Here is a 22854-nt window from a genome sequence, read left to right as displayed (position 1 = left end):
ATCACATGCATTGAAGTACTTTACTGCTTGGCTGCCAGAAATGACCTTAAAGATTAAAGAATAATGACATAGCCCCTTCCTCACCTGACCAAAACCCTGTGAGAACTTGTGGGTCCTTCTTAAATGAGATATTCATAGTTAAGGACAACAATCACCTCTCTGACCAGTATCTGGGAAGCTTTGGTTGATGCTGCCCAATACGTTGATTGTCAACAGAGTAAGAAACTGAGAGACCCCAGGGATGGCAGGTTTATGACTGTTGTTGTAAATAAGGGGGAGGGGTTATATTTATCACTGATATTTTTTAATGTCATAAATATATTTTTGCATATTTTGAGTTGTTTAGAAATTATTCTCACTTTAACAGATTAAAATAAACAATTGAAATAGGAAAATTTATGTTTTTGATTTAGTTCCATAATTCTACACACATAGATCTTCCTCTAAGAAACAAACTAACTTTTACTTTCTTAAATATTCAGGTTTCTTAACCTTTTGGACTGACCGATAGCTATGTACTTGTTCAATAATAAAAGTAATGATCAAAAATTCAAATTGCCTAATAATTGTGCACACAGTGTACTGCTACATTTACTATGATTTATGCCCAAAATTGTCACGAATAATAGTGTAAATGTATGCCAGTTCAGAGCTGGTGTAGATTGTATTTTCTAGTGCACAGGTAGCAAAAAATTTGCCAAATTTATAAAGAGGCCCTAAATAAATTTGCTACATCTTACTCCGTCTCAGTTTAGTGAGAGAAAGATTGGTGTATAAATCTTCGTACATTCACAACTGCATTGTGCTCATTCACATGATCGCTTTATATTGCTAGTCATTGAAGTTATAAATGAGCAAATAATGTAACAGGAGTCGGGTGTTATTATTATGTTATTTAGAATTAATGAAATGTATTGTGTTTATAGTAGTTATAGTTTTATCTAAACCACATTATGATTGGGTGTTTTCTGCATATAAGAACGTGACATTATAACAATGTTTTTACAGTAGTTTCCCCCGTTAATCATTAAAGGAAGTTTTTCTAGTGCCCCTTGACTTCTACATCCTCTTACTTTCATATGGAAGGGAACACCCAATCCCTGTTTTATAGCTTTCTAGACAAATTATTATTTTTTTTTTTTTGAGATTTGTCAAGTTTTTATTAAACTATGATACACGGCCATGCGTCCAATGCAAAATCTGTAATGTTAACAAAAGTTTTTTTTAAAAACGGATCTTTAGCCTGATTGTCCAAACACATTTCACAAACATATTGCATAAACAGATAGAGATTCATAAAGGAGACATAACAGTGAACCCTGCATGGATTTATTTTACTGTAAACCCAATGTTTGGAACTACGTATGAAATATAGCTTACTTTAAATAATCCTATATATAGATATGTAATGGAGGAGCTTGGAGCACTTTTTTCCTGGCTGGTAAAACTGAACTTTTTACCTTTCCTTTTCTAAACTAGTAATGTAGAATGGGCATGTATATAAACCAACTAACAATATCTAAGTGTGGACACATGCCAAGTCACAAACATGTCCATTACAGTTTGACCTCCTTAGGGGCCTCGAAGGAGACTTTGAACTTTCATTAAGTCCAGTATATTCAGCAGGGGAATAAATAAGAAGCTTCTGAAAGTCTTGACACTCATAGGAATCATCTGTGACCTCCAGGAAAGCGCTCGTGAACTTTCATTGTCAGCATTCTCACCTTGACTTTGTATAAACATATAATTCCGGATTATCCACTTAAAATAACTGTTCTCAGAGAAATGAGATTTCCAGTCCTTCCTTAACTTCCCTAAAACCCTCTGGCTATAGTCTAGACACCGCAGTTGGTTAGTAAGTTGTAAGGAGTACAGTACATGTTTAAATTGGTGATAGGTTTTGCATAGCAATCCATTTTCTGGATAGCACACAGTCGTCCTTTTTACTCTCGAAGAAATGGAGCTCAAGATAGAATGTATACCCACCGGAGAGATCATTCGAGTGGTCAACCATGATGGAGACTTCATGTGCCCCAACTGCAAAACAGTAAGACTGACTACTTTTCCTTTACATATCTCGCTTTCTTAGTTTTGTTGTTTGGTTACATTATAGTTTAGCTCAAAGCTTTGGAAACTGCATATTTTTAACTTATCTTTATAGGGCGAGTCTACGCATGCTGCCACTATTGTTTAATTCTGCCTTCCATTTACCGATGCCGATTGGATAGCAACGATTAGGTTGATTATGAAATTTTTCTAGTCAATAACCCGTCATGGTGAGACACATAAGTGTCAGAGATTAAGGAGAAGGTGGTTGAAGAGACATAGACTTCATATCCACATATATAATGTCTCCGGTTAGGTGTACACTTGTGTTTGAGCCTCCATTTAGATTTGTAATTTATACTTTAAGAAAAAGGTCAGCATGCTGTTCTATTTTTCCATTAAAATTATTAACACCCAAATGAATATCAAACAGATCCCAGCACCATTTCTGTGCTTCATGTGAAGGATCTGTTTATTATAGGAATTACGCTTCTCTTTTTTTGTAATAGAATGGTTAAATGGAACTCCGATCCTAGCTCTACATGTAAGGATGCGGCACTGCAACAATCAAATATTGTACACATGGACAATTGCGTATGGTGGCTCAGTGGTTAGCACTACAGCCTTTCAGTGCTGGGGTCCTGAGTTCAAATCCCACCAAGGACAACATCTACAAGGAGTTTGTATGTTCTCCCTGGGTTTCCTCCGAGTTCTCCGGTTTCCTCCCATGTTCCAAAGACATACTGATAGTGAATCTAGATTGTGAGCCCCATCGGGGACAGCGATGAGGTTTGTAAAGCGCTGCGGAAATAATGGCGCTATACAAATGCGTAAGATAAATACAATTGAATGTGTGGTTTTACTATGAAGGTGACCACTAAAAATACTGATGCACATAGATCAGTGCATTACAGACATGAGTAACATACAATGCATATATCATTTCAGTTTCACTTTGTACATGCATAGAGAGACATGGAATAATTCCCATCAACTACAGTTTTATGCTCAGAATAAATGCATTATGCAGTTGTCAGGGCATGCTGGTAGTTGTAGTTTAGCAACAACTAATGAGCGAGAGAGAGATAATTGATTTAAGAAATTAAGCAGGAAACCCATGTCTTGAATGTAGTGTTCTTTAATATGTTTGAAGAATATTTACGACCACGGGTTTTAATGAAATTTTTATTATTTAATTACAAATTTTTTAACATCAAAATGAAACAGATTTGATTACCTGTAACACTATGGGATATGATGTATTTGCAGAACATTGACAAACACAATTAAACAAGGCCTATACATTAGCAGCATGTTTTTGGCTATTGCGCTCCCAAGCAGTCATAGTAACATAGTAACATAGTTAGTAAGGCCGAAAAAAGACATTTGTCCATCCAGTTCAGCCTATATTCCATCATAATAAATACCCAGATCTACGTCCTTCTACAGAACCTAATAATTGTTTGATACAATATTGTTCTGCTCCAGGAAGACATCCAGGCCTCTCTTGAACCCCTCGACTGAGTTCGCCATCACCACCTCCTCAGGCAAGCAATTCCAGATTCTCACTGCCCTAACAGTAAAGAATCCTCTTCTATGTTGGTGGAAAAACCTTCTCTCCTCCAGACGCAAAGAATGCCCCCTTGTGCCCGTCACCTTCCTTGGTATAAACAGATCCTCAGCGAGATATTTGTATTGTCCCCTTATATACTTATACATGGTTATTAGATCGCCCCTCAGTCGTCTTTTTTCTAGACTAAATAATCCTAATTTCGCTAATCTATCTGGGTATTGTAGTTCTCCCATCCCCTTTATTAATTTTGTTGCCCTCCTTTGTACTCTCTCTAGTTCCATTATATCCTTCCTGAGCACCGGTGCCCAAAACTGGACACAGTACTCCATGTGCGGTCTAACTAGGGATTTGTACAGAGGCAGTATAATGCTCTCATCATGTGTATCCAGACCTCTTTTAATGCACCCCATGATCCTGTTTGCCTTGGCAGCTGCTGCCTGGCACTGGCTGCTCCAGGTAAGTTTATCATTAACTAGGATCCCCAAGTCCTTCTCCCTGTCAGATTTACCCAGTGGTTTCCCGTTCAGTGTGTAATGGTGATATTGATTCCCTCTTCCCATGTGTATAACCTTACATTTATCATTGTTAAACCTCATCTGCCACCTTTCAGCCCAAGTTTCCAACTTATCCAGATCCATCTGTAGCAGAATACTATCTTCTCTTGTATTAACTGCTTTACATAGTTTTGTATCATCTGCAAATATCGATATTTTACTGTGTAAACCTTCTACCAGATCATTAATGAATATGTTGAAGAGAACAGGTCCCAATACTGACCCCTGCGGTACCCCACTGGTCACAGCGACCCAGTTAGAGACTATACCATTTATAACCACCCTCTGCTTTCTATCACTAAGCCAGTTACTAACCCATTTACACACATTTTCCCCCAGACCAAGCATTCTCATTTTGTGTACCAACCTCTTGTGCGGCACGGTATCAAACGCTTTGGAAAAATCGAGATATACCACGTCCAATGACTCACCGTGGTCCAGTCTATAGCTTACCTCTTCATAAAAACTGATTAGATTGGTTTGACAGGAGCGATTTCTCATAAACCCATGCTGATATGGAGTTAAACAGTTATTCTCATTAAGATAATCCAGAATAACATCCCTCAGAAACCCTTCAAATATTTTACCAACAATAGAGGTTAGACTTACTGGCCTATAATTTCCAGGTTCACTTTTAGAGCCCTTTTTGAATATTGGCACCACATTTGCTATGCGCCAGTCCTGCGGAACAGACCCTGTCGCTATAGAGTCACTAAAAATAAAATAAGAAAAAAAAAAAAAAGAAATAATGGTTTATCTATTACATTACTTAGTTCTCTTAGTACTCGTGGGTGTATGCCATCCGGACCCGGAGATTTATCTATTTTAATCTTATTTAGTCAACACAAGCAGCAACTTACCGTATATTTGTATTTGGAAAAAAAAAGATTTATAAACTTTTTCATATACCTTGTTTGGCCAAGTTCACATGAACACGTGATTTCTCACGTCAGTGACTGGCTCTGCTAGCAGCTCTGTCCAGTTTTGTTCATGGACAGTACACTGACCGAAAATTAGTTTTTGTGAACATGGCTTTCTTTTTGGAATTGCCATCTGGTTTTCATAAAAAAATTAAGCAGATATACTTAAACTATCCAATTTTTAGACAATGTAAAAAGTGCCAAATTCATCCCTCCAGCTCATGCAGTATGATAAATGTGCATCTTTATATACTTTTGTCTATTTTTTATTTTTACACCTTTATTTGTTCTCTTATTTTGCAACAGTTTCCTGGCACCTATTTTACCATCAAGGCCTGCTACACAAAGTCTCCTCTTAACAGTTGTTGTAGAGATGTGTCTGCTGCTAGAACTCTGTGTGGCATTGACCTGGTCTCTAATCTGAGCTGCTGTAAACCTGCGATTTCTGAGGCTGGTGACTTTGATAAACTTATCCTCAGAAGCAGAGGTGACTCTTGGTCTTCCTTTCCTGGGGCGGTCCTCATGTGAGCCAGTTTCTTTGTAGCGCTTGATGGTTTTTACAACTGCACTTGGGGACACTTTCAAAGTTTTCCCAATTTTTCGGACTGACTGACTTTCATTTCTTAAAGTAATGATGGCCACTCGTTTTTCTTTACTTAGCTGCTTTTTTCTTGCCATAATTGTTGTGAATTCCGCTCTTGGGCTCCCTCCGGTGGTTGTAAGTGGCACTTTTGTGAGTTCTGCTCTTGGGCTCCCTCCGGTGGTTTTAAGTGGTATGGCTGCTCCTTGGATTTAGCAGTCTGCAGCTGCTTCCACTGATTGTCTTTCTGCTCGGCTATTTATGCCTGGCTCTTCCCTTCAGCCAGTGCCACTTGTCAATGGTTCCTGGTTGGATTCACATCTCTCTTGGATTTCCCTGATATCCTGACCAGTTCAGCAAAGTTAAGTCCTTGCTTGGTCTTTTCTGTCCACAGGTTGTGGACTTATTCGTTCTGTGCTTTCTATGTTTTGTCCAGCTTGTCAGTATGGATTAATTCAGTTAAGCTGGAAGCTCTGGGAAGCAGATTTACCCTCCACACCTTTAGTCAGGTGTGGAGATTTTTGTAAACTCTGTGTGGATTTTTGTCGTTTTTAATACTGACCGCACAGTATTCTATCCTGTCCTATCTATCTAGCTAGACTGGCCTCCTGTGTGTTAGGTCTCGAGTTCCCGCTTCTGCACAGGGGGAATCTCGGGCCATCTCCGCTGCGGTCTCCCATTCTTATCCAGCCGCAGTGGAGTCTGCTCAGCAGGGACGTCGGTCCCAGCGTCTTGCTCAGTCTCACTCTGTACAGAGAGTTACTGCTGCTTCTTCAGCTTCTGCCATTAAAGCCAGTGCTGGTCAGCAGCGAGCGGACTTCTCTGGGACTAAGTCCTTGTCTGCACACACTGAGCATGCCCAGGGCAAGATCTCCCGTTGGAGATCGAGGGTCATGTGCTCAGGCTCTGCAGCACATTCCATTGGTCCTCTTGGCAGGTCTTGGAAGGGCAAAGTTTCTGTGGCCACTTCCTGTGCTGCAACTATATAAACTGCGCATGACCGCACGGCCATGCGCTAGTGTACATTTGCTTACGTGTGTTTGTTGTGAGTGCAAGTCGTCCTTGGATACCCCTTCCCTATTGAATGTCTGTTCGCGGAAGGTGTATGGTTGCTATCTAGCGCCCGACTTATCCTACAGCACTAATCACACGTTACAGCGTCCAGTTGCTGTGTCCGCCAGTACGGCGCCGTGCACTTCCTCTGTGCTTTCCTTACCCAAGCCTGGGTGGTTAGTGGCGTTCGTCAGTGCGGCACCGCATGCACTCTTGTGCCCTAATATTGTTATTCTGCTTCCTTACACACCCAGTTGCGGTGTTGTGCCAGCAAGGGTCTAATCGGACTTCAATCCTAGTTGGGGTTGAGTTCGCTGACTACTTGCTCGCCTTCTATGTGCGGTACCGCGATCCTGTGACACAACAGGATCGCTTCCTTCACGCTGGGTGAAGTTTAACCCACGTGTGTATACTTATGAGTACCGCCATATAGTCCGTCATTACTTAGCAGCAGGTTCCATCTCTGCACGGTGGACCCCGGGCTGCGAACGCACCATACACTATCTGTCTTATTATTTGGTGCGTTCCGCTAGCCCTAACATTACACTAGCGCCAGGGTCTGGCTAGTAATGACGGACAAACAGCAATCCTTGCGGTATATCCAGCAGCTGGAGGGTAGGTTGGCGGCTCTTGAGAGCGCAACCTCAGCTGTGGATGTTACCGCAGTTGCTGTACAGGCTGCTAGCGTGGCTGCAGCAACCCTGTCCATTGCCACCTCTGCTCCGACATTTTCTCGCCTCCCGCTGCCAGAAAAATTTTCTGGTGATAGCAAGTTTTGTAGGGGATTTGTGAGTCAGTGCTCTATTCACCTCGAGCTCCTGGCTGCACGTTTTCCCACAGAGCGGGCTAAGGTGGGATTTATAGTGTCTCTCTTCTCGGACAGGGCGTTGGAATGGGCTACGCCGCTGTGGGAGCGTGGTGATCATGTGGTGCAGAGTGCTCCGCTGTTTCTGAGCACTCTGAAACAGGTCTTTTTAGGACCTCAAGTCACCCATGATACTGCGCTCCAACTGCTGGCATTAACTCAGGGTGAGTCCTTGGTCAGTCATTTTGCCGTCCAATTCCGCACTTTAGCTTCTGAGCTGGATTGGTCGGATAAAGCTCTTATCCCCATATTTTGGAGGGGCCTGGCTGACCACGTTAAGGACGCTCTGGCCACTAGGGAGATTCCTGCCACACTGGAGGAGTTAATAACTGTCTCCACTCGAATTGATCTCCGTTTTAACGAGCGGAGGTTAGAGCGAGCCCAGTGTAGGCAGAGGTTTCGGCTGGCTCCTACCTTCGCCAAACCTCTGGAATCTCCGGTCCTGGTTCCTGAGTCACATGAGGCCAGGGAAGTGTCACAAGCGGGATCTAAGTCTCGGACCGCTTGTGCACTCAAGGTCTGTCATGTTTGCCAGCAGTCAGGACATCTAGCCACCAGATGTTCTCAGCGGTCGAGGAAACGTCAGCGTCTAGTGGCAGTAGGTGGAGGTACACTAGACACGGCGACGTTTGCCTCTAAATTGTCCTTTAAGGGGACAATTACTATAGGCTCATTCTCCCACTCGGTAGAGCTCTGCGTGGATTCTGGGGCGGAGGGCAATTTTATGTCTTCTGCCTTCGCCCAACGTCACGCAATACCCCTGGTTATGCTAGCTCAACCAGTAACGGTACGAGTGGTGAATGGGTCGACACTGCCCTCACAGATAACACACCAGACCATCCCTTTTACTCTGTCCATGTCGCCATCTCATCAGGAGATTATATCTCTGCTCGTCATTCCAGAGGGAATTGATGAGGTCCTGTTGGGAATACCTTGGCTACGGTACCACTCTCCTCATATTGAGTGGTCCTCTGGCAGAATCCTGGGATGGGGTGAATCTTGTGGGGGTAGGTGTCAGAGGGAGTGCGTTCAGGTTGCTACTACAGAGGTACCCGCAGATCTTTCCTCTCTCCCCAAGCAGTATTGGTCTTATGCAGACGTGTTCTCCAAAAAGGCGGCGGAGATCCTTCCGCCCCATCGCCCCTATGACTGTCCTATTGATCTCTTGCCTGGTGCTGAGCCTCCCCGGGGTCGAGTCTATCCGCTATCTCTCCCGGAGACAGAGGCAATGTCACAGTACATCCAGGAAAATCTGGCAAGAGGATTCATTAGGAAGTCAGTGTCACCTGCTGGGGCAGGGTTCTTCTTCGTGCAGAACAAGAATGGGGAATTGCGTCCATGCATAGACTACAGGGGTCTTAACGCTATCACCGTTAAAAATAAGTATCCTTTGCCCTTGATATCTGAGCTCTTCGATAGGCTTTGGGGAGCAAGGGTATTTACTAAACTAGATCTGCGGAGTGCTTACAACCTGATTCGCATCCGTGAGGGGGACGAATGGAAGACGGCTTTTAACACCAGGGATGGGCACTATGAATATCTGGTGATGCCCTTCAGGCTCTGTAATGCCCCAGCCGTTTTCCAAGACTTTGTGAACGATATCTTCCGGGATATGCTTTCCACCTCGGTCGTAGTCTATCTGGATGATATTCTCATCTACTCTCCAGATATTGACTCCCACCGGAGAGATGTTTGCAAAGTCTTCGACCTCCTACGGGCAAACTCCCTCTATGCCAAGTTGGAGAAGTGTATGTTTGAGCAGGAGTCCCTACCTTTCCTAGGCTACATCATCTCTGCCCAGGGATTGGCTATGAATCCTGCCAAACTACAGGCTGTGATGGACTGGCAGGAACCCCATTCTCTTAAAGCGGTGCAGCGCTTTATGGGGTTCATTAATTATTATCGCCAGTTCATTCCGCACTTCTCAACTTTGGTAGCTCCCTTGGTTGCCCTCACCAAGAAGGGGGCGAATCCCAAATTGTGATCTGAGGAGGTCTCCAAGGCCTTTAACTCTATAAAGTCACACTTCGCTAGCGCTCCCATCCTACATCGCCCCGATGTTGATAAGCCATTTATCATGGAGGTGGATGCCTCTTCTGTTGGTGCTGGAGCAGTCCTCTTCCAAAAGGATGCTCAAGGTCGGAAGCATCCTTGCTTCTTTTTCTCCAAGACCTTCTAACCAGCAGAGAGGAATTATTCCATCGGGGACAGGGAGTTGCTAGCCATGAAGTTGGCTTTCTCGGAGTGGAGACATCTCTTGGAGGGAGCACGTTTTCCCTTCCAAGTCTTCACAGACCATAAAAATTTGGTGTACCTGCAGACAGTCCAGCGGTTGAACTCTCGCCAGGCCAGATGGTCCTTATTCTTCTCCCGGTTTCATTTCACCCTCCATTTTCTTTCTGGGGAGAAGAACATTCGGGCCTACGCTCTCTCTCGCTCCGTTGTGTCATCTGCGGAGGAGGAAAAGGAGCCTCGGCTTATTGTCCCCACCGAGAGCTTGAGAACTGTGGCCCCGGTTTCGCTAGAGTCTGTGCCCCCGGGCAAGACTTTTTTTCCATCCAATTTGCGACCGGAGGTTCTCTCTTGGGCACACTCGTCCAGGGTGGGTGGACATTTTGGTACCAAAAGGACATCTGAGTTACTGGCGAGGACGTACTGGTGGCCGCATATGGCTCGTGATGTCGCAGAGTATGTTCGGGCGTGTGTCTCTTGCGCCAAGAACAAGACTCCTCGGCAACGGCCAGCTGGTTTGCTTTTTCCTCTGCCGGTGGCGGACAGGCCCTGGGAGATGGTCGGGATGGACTTTGTGGTGGGCTTACCCAAGTCTCGTAACTGCACCATTATCTGGGTGATCACCGACCATTTTTCCAAAATGGTGCACTTGGTGCCTCTTCCACGGCTACCTTCTGCACGGGCGTTGGCTGTCTTGTTCGTCAAGCATATCTTTCGCCTACACGGTATGCCAGACAAAATTGTTAGTGACCGGGGTCCCCAGTTTGCGTCTCGATTCTGGAGAGAGCTTTGTTGTCTACTCAGTATTGAGTTGAATCTCTCTTCGGCATATCATCCCGAGACGAATGGGTTGGTAGAGAGGGCCAACCAGACCTTGGTCACATATTTACGACATTTTGTTTCTGCCAGGCAGGATGACTGGGCATCCTTGCTACCGTGGGCAGAGTTTGCACTTAACAATGCCGTAGCCGACTCCACCGGTCAGAATCCATTCCTCCTAAATTACGGCCAGCATCCGCGTGTTCCTGTGCCCATGCCTGTGTCTTCTGCTGACTCCAGGGTGGCAGACTGGGCTGTGGAGGCACGGGACATTTGGGACCGCACGCAGGATGCCCCTCGGGCCTCCAAGGAGAGAATGAGGTCCTCCGCCGATGATAATCGGCGCCCCGCTCCGACCTTTGCTCCTGGCGACTTGGTGTGGCTCTCCGCCTGTAACATCAGGCTGCGAGTTGAGTCCACTAAGTTTGCTCCTCGCTACTTGGTTCCCTTCAAGGTTCTCGAACAGGTTAATCCTGTGGTCTACCGTTTGGCTCTTCCTCCACGCTTGGGTATCACCGACACCTTTCATGTGTCCCTCTTGAAACCCGTATACATGTCCCGGTTTTCCGAGTCATCTGCCGGGACATCGGGTTCGTCTACGGACGATTACGAGGTGAACTCAATTTTGGGGTGCAAGGTGGTACGCGGCAAAAAGTTCTATCTGGTGGATTGGAAGGGTTATGGCCCAGAAGACAGGTCATGGGAGCCTGCTGAAAACATTCGGGCCCCACAGCTCATTGCTGCCTTCGAGCGTAGCGAGGCCCAAGGAGGGGGGGGCCCTAGGAGGGGGGGTAATGTTAGGTCTCGAGTTCCCGCTTCTGCACAGGGGGAATCTCGGGCCATCTCCGCTGCGGTCTCCCATTCTTATCCAGCCGCAGTGGAGTCTGCTCAGCAGGGATGTCGGTCCCAGCGTCTTGCTCAGTCTCACTCTGTACAGAGAGTTACTGCTGCTTCTTCAGCTTCTGCCATTAAAGCCAGTGCTGGTCAGCAGCGAGCGGACTTCTCTGGGACTAAGTCCTTGTCTGCACACACTGAGCATGCCCAGGGCAAGATCTCCCGTTGGAGATCAAGGGTCATGTGCTCAGGCTCTGCAGCACATTCCATTGGTCCTCTTGGCAGGTCTTGGAAGGGCAAAGTTTCTGTGGCCACTTCCTGTGCTGCAACTATATAAACTGCGCATGACCGCACGGCCATGCGCTAGTGTACATTTGCTTACGTGTGTTTGTTGTGAGTGCAAGTCGTCCTTGGATACCCCTTCCCTATTGAATGTCTGTTCGCGGAAGGTGTATGGTTGCTATCTAGCGCCCGACTTATCCTACAGCACTAATCACACGTTACAGCGTCCAGTTGCTGTGTCCGCCAGTACGGCGCCGTGCACTTCCTCTGTGCTTTCCTTACCCAAGCCTGGGTGGTTAGTGGCGTTCGTCAGTGCGGCACCGCATGCACTCTTGTGCCCTAATATTGTTATTCTGCTTCCTTACACACCCAGTTGCGGTGTTGTGCCAGCAAGGGTCTAATCGGACTTCAATCCTAGTTGGGGTTGAGTTCGCTGACTACTTGCTCGCCTTCTATGTGCGGTACCGCGATCCTGTGACACAACAGGATCGCTTCCTTCACGCTGGGTGAAGTTTAACCCACGTGTGTATACTTATGAGTACCGCCATATAGTCCATCATTACTTAGCAGCAGGTTCCATCTCTGCACGGTGGACCCCGGGCTGCGAACGCACCATACACTATCTGTCTTATTATTTGGTGCGTTCCGCTAGCCCTAACACTGTGCTACATCCTGGTTTCATTCTGTGTATGTCTTTTCCCTCTCCACTCACAGTCATTACTTGTGGGAGGCTATCTATCCTTTGGGGATTTTCTCTGAGGCAAGATAGTTTTCCTGTTTCTATCTTTAGGGGTAGTTAGTTCTCAGGCTGTGACGAGGTGCCTAGGGAGTGACAGGAGCATCCCACGGCAACTTCTAGTGTTGTGTTGAGCTTAGGGACTGCGGTCAGTACAGGTACCACCTCCTTCAGAGCTCGTCCCATGTTGCTCCTAAACCACCAGTTCATAACAGTACAAGTGGCCCAAAAATGAATTAAATGCATCTCAAAAGAAGGGAAAAAAAATTCTGAGCCATTTTTTTTCTGTGCTCTGTTTTGTCTTTTTTTTCCCCTTCATCTCTGGGTGGTTCAGGATTTATGCTCTGGCATGGATGTTCAGGGTTTGTTTTCTCGTGTGGATCAACTTGCTGCAAGAGTACAGAGTATCCAAGATTATGTTGTCCAGACTCCGGCTTTCGAGCCTAGAATTCCTACTCCTGATTTGTTTTTTGGGGACAGATCCAAGATTTTGAACTTTAAAAATAACTGCAAATTGTTTTTTGCTTTGAAACCCCGTTCTTCTGGTGATCCCATTCAGCAAGTTAAAATCATCATATCCTTGCTGCGTGGTGACCCTCAGGACTGGGCATTCTCCCTTGAATCAGGGGATCCAGCATTGCTGAATGTAGACGCATTTTTTCAAGTGCTCGGATTATTGTATGACGAACCTAATTCTGTGGATCATGCAGAAAACACCCTGTTGGCCCTGTGTCAAGGTCAGGAAGCGGCAGAATTATACTGCCAGAAATTTAGGAAATGGTCTGTGCTCACTAAATGGAATGAGGATGCTCTGGCTGCTATTTTCAGAAAAGGTCTTTCTGAAGCCCTTAAAGATGTTATGGTGGGCTTCCCTACGCCTACTGGTTTGAGCGAATCTATGTCTCTAGCCATTCAGATTGATCGGCGTCTGCGCGAGCGCAAAGCTGTGCACCATATGGCAGTGTCCTCTGAGCAGAGTCCTGAGCCTATGCAATGTGATAGGATTTTGACTAGAACAGAACGGCAGGAATTCAGACGTCAGAATAGGCTGTGTTTTTACTGTGGTGATTCTGCTCGTTATTTCCGATTGCCCTAAGCGTACTAGGAGGGTCGCTAGCTCTGTTACCATCAGTACTGTACAGCCTAAATTTCTTTTATCTGTGACCCTGATTTGCTCATTGTCGTCCTTTTCTGTCATGGCATTTGTGGATTCAGGCGCTGCCCTGAACTTAACCCCTTTCTGACATCAGACGTACTATCCCGTCGAGGTGGGGTGGGCCCCTATGACCACGGACGGGATAGTACGTCTAGCGCGATCGGCGGCGCTCACGGGGGGAGCGCGGCTGATCGCGGCCGGGTGTCAGCTGCCTATCGCAGCTGACATCCGGCACTATGTGCTAGGAGCGGTCACGGACCGCCCCCGGCACATTAACCCCTGGCACACCGCGATCAAAGATGATCGCGATGTGCCGGCGGTGCAGGGAAGCATCGCGAAGGGAGGGGGCTCCCTGCGGGCTTCCCTGAGCCCCCCGCAGCAACGCGATGTGATCGCGTTGCTGCGAGGGTCTTACCTCCCTCCCTCCCTGCTCTAGACCCGGATCCAAGATGGCCGCGGATCCGGGTCCTGCAGGGAGGGAGGTGGCTTCACAGAGCCTGCTCAGAGCAGGCACTGTGAAGCAGCCTGCACTGCTCTCAGATCGGTGATCTGACAGAGTGCTGTGCACACTGGCAGATCACCGATCTGTGATGTCCCCCCCGGGACAATGTAAAAAAGTTAAAAAAAAATTTTTCCAAATGTGTAAAAAAAAAAAAAAAAAAATATTCCTAAATAATGAAAAAAAAAAAAAATATTATTCCCATAAATACATTTCTTTATCTAAATAAATAAAAAAAACAATAAAAGTACACATATTTAGTATCGCCGCGTCCGTAACGGCCCAACCTATAAAACTGACCCACTAGTTAACCCCTTCAGTAAACACCGTAAGAAAAAAAAAACGAGGCAAAAAACGACGCTTTATTATCATACCGCCGAACAAAAAGTGGAATAACACGCGATCAAAAGGACAGATATAAATAACCATGGTACCGCTGAAAGCATCATCTTGTCCCGCAAAAAACGAGCTGCCATACAGCATCATCAGCAAAAAAATTAAAAAGTTATAGTCCTGAGAATAAAGCGATGCCAAAATAATTATTTTTTCTATAAAATAGTTTTTATCGTATAAAAGCGCCAAAACATAAAAAAAATAATATAAATGAGGTGTCGCTGTAATCGTACTGACCCGAAGAATAAAACTGCTTTATCCATTTTACCAAACGCGGAACGGTATAAACGCCTCCCCCAAAAGAAATTCATGAATAGCTGGTTTTTGGTCATTCTGTCTCACAAAAATCGGAATAAAGAGCGATCAAAAAATGTCACGTGCCCGAAAATGTTACCAATAAAAACGTCAACTCGTCCCGCAAAAAACAAGACCTTACATGACTCTGTGGACCAAAATATGGAAAAATTATAGCTCTCAAAATGTGGCAACGCCAAAAATATTTTTTGCAATAAAAAGCATCTTTCAGTGTGTGACGGCTGCCAAACATAAAAATCCGCTAAAAAACCCACTATAAAAGTAAATCAAACCCCCCTTCATCACCCCCTTAGTTAGGGAAAAATTAAAAAAATGTATTTATTTCCATTTTCCCATTAGGGTTAGGGCTAGGGTTAGGGCTAGGGTTAGGGTTAGGGCTAGGGTTAGGGTTAGGGCTAGGGTTAGGGCTAGGGTTAGGGCTAGGGTTAGGGCTACAGTTTGGGTTGGGGCTAAAGTTACAGTTAGAGTTTGGATTACATTTGTGGTTGGGAATAGGGTTGGGATTAGGGTTAGGGGTGTGTCAGGGATAGAGGTGTGGTTAGGGTTACCATTGGAATTAGGGTTAGGGGAGTGTTTGGATTAGGGTTTCAGTTATAATTTGGGGGTTTCCACTGTTTAGGCACATCAGGGGCTCTCCAAAAGCGACATGGCGTCCGATCTCAATTCCAGCAAATTCTGCGTTGAAAAAGTAAAACAGTGCTTCTTCCCTTCCGATCTCGCCCGTGTGCCCAAACAGGGGTTTACTCCAACATATGGGGTATCAGCGTACTCAGGACAAATAGGACAACAACTGTTGGGGTCCAATTTCTCCTGTTACCCTTGGGAAAATACAAAACTGGGGGCTAAAAAATAATTTTTGTGGGAAAAAAAAGGATTTTTTATTTTTACGGCTCTGCGTTATAAACTGTAGTGAAACACTTGGGGGTTCAAAGTTCTCACAACACATCTAGATAAGTTCCCTGGGGGGTCTAGTTTCCAATATGGGGTCACTTGTGGGGGGGTTTCTACTGTTTAGGTACATTAGGGGCTCTGCAAATGCAATGTGACATCTGCAGACCATTCCATCTAAGTCTGCATTCCAAATGGAGCTCCTTCCCTTCCGAGCCCTCCCATGCGCCCAAACAGTGGTTCCCCCCCACATATGGGGTATCAGCGCACTCAGGACAAATTGGACAACAAATTTTGGGGTCCAATTTCTCCTGTTACCCTCGGGAAAATACAAAACCGGTTTTTACATACCGGTAATAGGATTTTACAGAGTCCACGACAGCACCCACAACGAGAGAGGGGATCCGCCCACCTTCCGGACAGGAACCTACAGGTTAAAAAGGGGCGGTCCCCCTCGCCCTCCAGTTTGTGTTCCAGAGTACAAGGGATACCGCCAATGAATCAGTACATGACAATATTATCTTAAACACTACTAAATACCATCACCTCTATAGAGTGATCTCTAAGGCACACCTTCCAACAGAGTGCAGGAATAAGTAACTAAATACGGGGGGGAATGTATGGGTGCTGTCGTGGACTCTGTAAAATCCTATTACCGGTACGTAAAAACCGGTTTTCCTATCGCCACGACAGCACCCACAACGAGAGACTTTCAAAGACTATTTAACTGGGAGGGACCACAGCACTAAGTACTGAACGGCCAAACTGTAAGCTGGAATTAGCAGATAGATCAAGGCGATAGTGCTTATAAAATGTGGAAGGTGATGACCAAGTTGCCGCCTTACATATCATTTCAATGGGGACATCTGCCTTCTCCGCCCAGGATGATGCCATGGCCCGAGTGGAGTGCGCCCTGATGCCTTCTGGTGGTGTTACTCCCCTGGCAGAATAGGCAAGACATATCGCTTCTCTAATCCATCTAGCGATAGAGTTCTTCGTGACACCAGAACCTTTTTTCTGATTCTGGAAAGAAACAAACAGAGCCCTACTCTGTCTCCAGCTTTGTGTCCTATCCAGGTATTCTAATATCGCCCTCTTTACATCTAGGGTATGATATTTTTTCTCCTCTTCTGAACCTGGATTTTCATAGAAAGATGGTAAATAAATCTCCTGACTTCTATGAAATTTAGTTGCTACTTTTGGTAAATATGCAGGATCAGGTTTTAGGACAATCTTATCCTGGAGAATTATTAGATAGGGAGGATCTACTGATAACGCATGTATATCACTGACCCTCCTGGCAGACGTTAATGCTAAAAGTAGAGCTGTCTTTAAAGTTAAATTTTTTATCGAAATAGAGTCTAATGGCTCAAATGGAGGTTCGGTCAACGCCTCAAGCACCAAATTTAGATCCCAAGGGGGTATTCTTACAATATGGATTGGGTTAGAACGCTGACATGCCTTAATAAACCTAGCAACCCATCTATTACCAGCTACATCACTGTTATATAGAGCTCCCAAGGCTGAAACATGAACTCTCAGAGTGTTGACTGCTAAACCCAATTCCCAGCCCTTCTGAAGGAATTCTAAAATAGCTGAAATCGGAGCCTTATCTCCTAATGGTTGCTGATGAAACATAAGGAATTTTTTCCAAATTTTTGTATAGATCTCTGTAGTAACCTCCTTCCTGCTTTTCAATAAGGTAGTAATTAAAGCATTGGAGAACCCTCTCTCCTTCAGAAGCTCCCTCTCAAGTTCCAAGCCGTTAAGTGAAGAGTCTCCAAATTTGGATGACGAAATGGACCTTGAGAAAGGAGTTCCGGAACTACTGGCAGCACCCAGGGATCGGTCACTGACATTGTCCTGAGGAGAGAGAACCAAGGCCTCCTGGGCCAGAAGGGGGCAATTAGGATCACTCTGGCTCCTTCCTCCCGGATCTTCCTGAGAACTATCGGAATCAGACACATAGGAGGAAAGGCATAAGCCAGCTGGAAGTCCCAACGGAAACGAAGGGAATCCACTATGAATGGTTGGTCTGCTATGTGCAAGGATGCGAACCTCCTGACCTTCCTGTTCTTCCTCGTAGCAAATAGATCTATTATCGGCAAACCCCACAGATTGACTATTCGATCGAATATCTGTTGGTCTAGGGACCACTCTCCCTGACGAAGGGAATGGCGACTGAGATAGTCCGCCTCTATATTGAGTTCCCCTTTTATATGAACTGCCGACAGGGATTGTAAGTGATTCTCGGCCAGAGACAATATCTGTGCTGTAGTGGTCAATAGGGATCGTGATCTTGTCCCCCCTGATGATGTAGGCTACCACAGTCATATTGTCTGTTTGTATCTGTACATGTGCATTCCTCAGGGATGGTAGTAAGCAAAGAAGAGCCTGTTTGACTGCCACAAGCTCTCTTAGATTTGAGGAATTCTGGGATTCTTGAATCGACCATCGCCCTTGGGTTAGAATGTCTCCCATATGGGCTCCCCAACCGAACGGACTGGCATCTGTTGTAATTACGTTGTTCGGAGTGATGGTCCAGAGAACCCCTTTTGACAAATGTGCCAGATTGAGCCACCATCTCAGATCGTGAAGAGTGGCGGGAGATAGACCGAATTTTCTTCTCAGAGCACCGTGAAGATCTTTCTCTGCTTGAAGAACCTCGTATTGAAGCATTCGAGTATGAGCCTGAGCCCATCTCACTGCCGATATACATGCAGTCAAAGATCCTAGTAGAGACATTGCGTCTCTTAAACTTAAGTTTGGAGTTTTCCTTACAGCCGTGATTCTTTGAATGATCTTCTGCTTCTTCTCTTCTGGTAGGAAGGATGACTGATCTTCTGAGTCTAGAAGAACTCCTAGAAAGATTTGACGTCTTGTGGGTTCCAGTTTTGACTTTTCCCAGTTGACTATCCACCCGAGTTCCTGTAGGGATGATATTATGGCATTTACCCTAAACGTACACTGGGCAATTGAATTTCCAACTATCAAAAAATCGTCTAGATAGGGCACTACAAGGGTTTCCTTTTCCCTAATATGGGCCATTACTTCCGAGATAACTTTAGTAAAAATTCTAGGTGCCATGGATAGACCAAAGGGCATTGCCAAATATTGGAAATGTTTAATCTGATGGTTTACCCATACTGCCATCCTGAGGAATTGCTGGTGATTTCTGTGAACTGGAAGATGGTAGTACGCATCTTTTAGATCCAAGACCGACATGTAGCACCTAGGAAACAAAAGCTTAGTTGTTGATTTAATGGATTCCATCTTAAAAGCGTGGTACTGAAGATATTTATTCAATTTACGTAAATTTATGATAGTCCTAAAGGACCCATCAGGTTTAGAGATTAAGAATAGCGGAGAATAAAAACCCGTCTTCTCCTGATGTTTTGGTACCTCTTCAATAACTCGCTTTGTAAGCAATTGTTGAATCTCTAATTCTAAGGCCTGTTGTTGGGCCAGAGTGTCCAGTGATGTTATCACAAAATGATTTGGTGGAGTTCTCAAAAATTCTAATTTTAATCCTGACTCAATCACCCCCATTATCCAGGCACTAGAAGTAATCTTTTTCCATTTATCTGAGAAGAACTTTAGTCTTCCCCCTACTGGTAGATCAGTTTTATCTGTAATTACGTCTACGTCTTGAGAAAGATGAAGGGTTCTTATAGTATCCACCTTTCTTCTTTTGATCCGATGTTTCCCAGTCGCGATTATTTCCCTGCTGGTCTGACTGGAATCTTCTGAAGGGCATGCGTCTCCGGAAGGCATTCCTAAAAGTGGGATTAAACGTTTTAGGAAATCCCTTTTTTCTGTCTTCTGCCTTTGCAAGGATGTCATCCAGCACCGGGCCGAATAGGTACTCACCCCTACATGGAATGGAGCACAATTTGGCTTTTGCCTGAGCATCCCCCTTCCAGGTTTTTAGCCAAAGTGCCCGTCGGGCTGCATTTGAGAGACCCGCCGATCTTGCAGCTAATTTCAGGGAATCAATCGAGGCATCCGCTAGATAAGCCGCTCCTTCCCTGACCTGAGACAGGGAGTTTAACAATTTATCCCTGGGTACTTTTGCTTTAAGCTGTTCCTCCAGCTGGGTCACCCAGACCATAACTGATCTTGCCGTACAGGTGCCTGCGATTGCGGGCTTAAAGGCTCCAGATGATGCTTCCCACACCTTCTTAAGGAGCATGTCAGCCTTCCTGTCTGAAGGATCTTTAAGGAGTCCTACATCCTCTAACGGTAGCGAGCCTGTTTTTGAGGTAGAGGCTACTGCCGCATCTATTTTTGGGATCTTCATCCACTGGGATAAGGTGTCATCCTCAAAGGGGTACCTTCTTTTTGCGGCCGAAGGTAAGAACCCTTTATCCAGCTTGTCCCACTCCCGTTTGACCAGATCTTTAATGGTATCTACCACCGGGAAAGCTTTGCGACTTCTCTGGCTCAGCCCTGCAAACATGATCTCCTGGGTTGTTTTCGGCTCTTTACTCTCAGCCACACCCATAGTCGCACGGACTGCCTTAATTAAGGTCTCCATATTATCTGTGGCAAAGCAAGGCCTTCCTTCCTCATCTGAGGAGGATGGTGATGAACTCTCCGAGCACTCGCCCTCCTGCAACGAAGGGCTGGAATCGGATACCATTTCCATACTACTCTTCTCATGCCGCTTAGATTTAAGAGAAGATTTTATTTCTTCCCTAATTACTTCCCTCAAATCCGATACACGAAGGGGGGCCTCTTCCTCTAACGTACGGCATATACACGTCTGACATAATCTCTTTACATAGGTGTCAGGTAGTGGCTCCGTGCCCCTATAACAAAACATAGTATAGAAGACAGTTGTATCAGCCAGTGGCTCAGATATAACACTCACCACCGCTGATGAAAATAGAGTACCGGTTTCTGAGGGGGTGAGGTGCGATGTGACGTGCCAGGATCCTGCTGCCCGCGTGCCACATCTCCACTCTGAGATCTGCTGCTGCTCCTTTGCTGCTCTCCTTTTCGGTGTTCGGCGTCTCCTGTAGAAGACATGTTGCCGCACACCACTCACCAAGCGCTGCCTTCTTTTCAAAGGTCCCGCGCTCCTCCTCCTGGCCTCCTCCGGAAGTCGTTAGATCACTTCCGGGTCATAAGCGCCGACCTGCTCCCGCAGCGTCGCACGCGTGTGGACGACCCAGGGCGGTGTGCCTTCCCCTGGGAACGCCACTTCGGCGTTCAGCCGCTCCTTGCCAGACGAGGGGGGAAGCTGAACACAGGATTTCCCCCGACGCTGCTTCCGGGCCCCCGACTCTGCCGTTCTCACCTGGACACCGCACAGAGGCTTGGCGGACCCGGGTAGGTGAACGAGACCTGTAGGCTCCCGCCGTCCGGACAGGAACCCAAACTGGAGGGCGAGGGGGACCGCCCCTTTTTAACCTGTAGGTTCCTGTCCGGAAGGTGGGCGGATCCCCTCTCTCGTTGTGGGTGCTGTCGTGGCGATAGGAAAACTGGGGGCTAAAATTAATTTTTGTGGGAAAAAATTTTTGTTTTATTTTTACGGCTCTCCATTATAAACTTCTGTGAAGCCCTTGGTGGGTCAAAGCGCTCACCACACATCTAGATAAGTTCCTTAGGGGGTCTACTTTCCAAAATGGTGTCACTTGTGGGGGGGTTTCTATTGTTTAGGTACATTAGGGGCTCTGCAAACGCAACATGGTGTCTCATCTCAATTCCTGTCAATTTTGCATTGAAAAGTCAAACGGCGCTCCTTCCTTTCCGAGCTCTCCCATCCGCCCAAACAGTGGTTTACCCCCACATGTGGGGTATCAGCGTTCTCAGGACAAATTGTACAACAACTTTTGGGGTCCAATTTCTTCTCTTACCCTTGGAAAAATAAAATATTAGGGGCGAAAAGATAATTTTTGTGAAAAAATATGATTTTTTATTTTTACGGTTCTACATTATAAACTTCTGTGAAGCACTTGGTGGGTCAAAGAGCTCACCACACCTCTAGATAAGTTCCTTAGGGGGTCTACTTTCCAAAATGGTGTCACTTGTGGGGGGTTTCAATGTTTAGGCACATCAGGGGCTCTCCAAACGAAACATGGCGTCCCATCTCAATTCCAGTCAATTTTGCATTGAAAAGTCAAATGGCGCTCCTTCTCTTCCGAGCTCTGCCATGCGCCCAAACAGTGGTTTACCCCCACATGTGGGGTATTGGCGTACTCAGGACAAATTCTACAACAATGTTTGGGGTCCATTTTCTCCTGTTACCCTTGGTAAAATAAAACAAATTGGAGCTGAATTAAATTTTTTGTGAAAAAAAGTTAAATGTTCATTTTTATTTAAACATTCAAAAAATTCCTGTGAAGCACCAGAAGGGTTAATAAACTTCTTGAATGTGGTTTTGAGCACCTTGAGGGGTGTAGTTTTTAGAATGGTGTCACACTTGGGTATTTTCTATCATATAGACCCCTCAAAATGACTTCAAATGAGATGTGGTCCCTAAAAAAAAATGGTGTTGTAGAAATGAGAAATTGCTGGTCAACTTTTAACCCTTATAACTCCCTAACAAAAAAAATGTTGGTTCCAAAATTGTGCTGATGTAAAGTAGACATGTGGGAAATGTTACTTATTAAGTATTTTGTGTGACATATCTCTGTGATTTAATTGCATAAAAATTCAAAGTTGGAAAATTGCGAAATTTTCATAATTTTCGCCAAATTTCCGTTTTTTTCACAAATAAACGCAGGTACTATCAAAGAATTTTTACCATTGTCATGAAGTACAATATGTCACGAGAAAACAATGTCAGATTCACTGGGATCCGTTGAAGCGTTCCAGAGTTATAACCTCATAAAGGGACAGTGGTCAGAATTGTAAAAATTGGCCCGGTCATTAACGTGCAAACCACCCTTGGGGGTAAAGGGGTTAATGGACTTAGAATTCGCCAGGCGCTCTGGTTTTTCCTTGCAGCCTTTGCAGAGCCCTATTCCTTTGAGGGGCATTGATGCTACACCATTGGCCAAGGATAAACCTCAGTACTGGACGCAGATGACCATGTACATGGCTCCAGCACATCAGGAAGATTGCCGTTTTCTGGTGTTGCATAACCTGCATGATGTTGTTGT

General features: G+C 45.4%; 1 protein-coding gene across 1 annotated transcript in view; it reads left to right on the top strand.

Annotated features, from left to right (window-relative positions):
- Window positions 1-1898: 1898 nt before the first annotated feature.
- Window positions 1899-22854, top strand: part of MYO1C (myosin IC) — a 203604-nt gene continuing 182648 nt past the window's right edge. Inside the window, exon 1 of the mRNA XM_069761329.1 lies at window positions 1899-2047. Within this exon, the coding sequence (XP_069617430.1) occupies window positions 1958-2047 (90 nt within the window). The 5' untranslated portion in view covers window positions 1899-1957. The remainder of the gene's footprint in view (window positions 2048-22854) is intronic.

This window comes from Ranitomeya imitator, chromosome 3 (assembly GCF_032444005.1).
Source record: "Ranitomeya imitator isolate aRanImi1 chromosome 3, aRanImi1.pri, whole genome shotgun sequence".
NCBI lineage: Eukaryota > Metazoa > Chordata > Amphibia > Anura > Dendrobatidae > Ranitomeya > Ranitomeya imitator.
The sequence above is the reverse complement of the archived record's forward strand: the minus strand, read 5'-3'. Positions and strand labels throughout refer to the sequence as shown.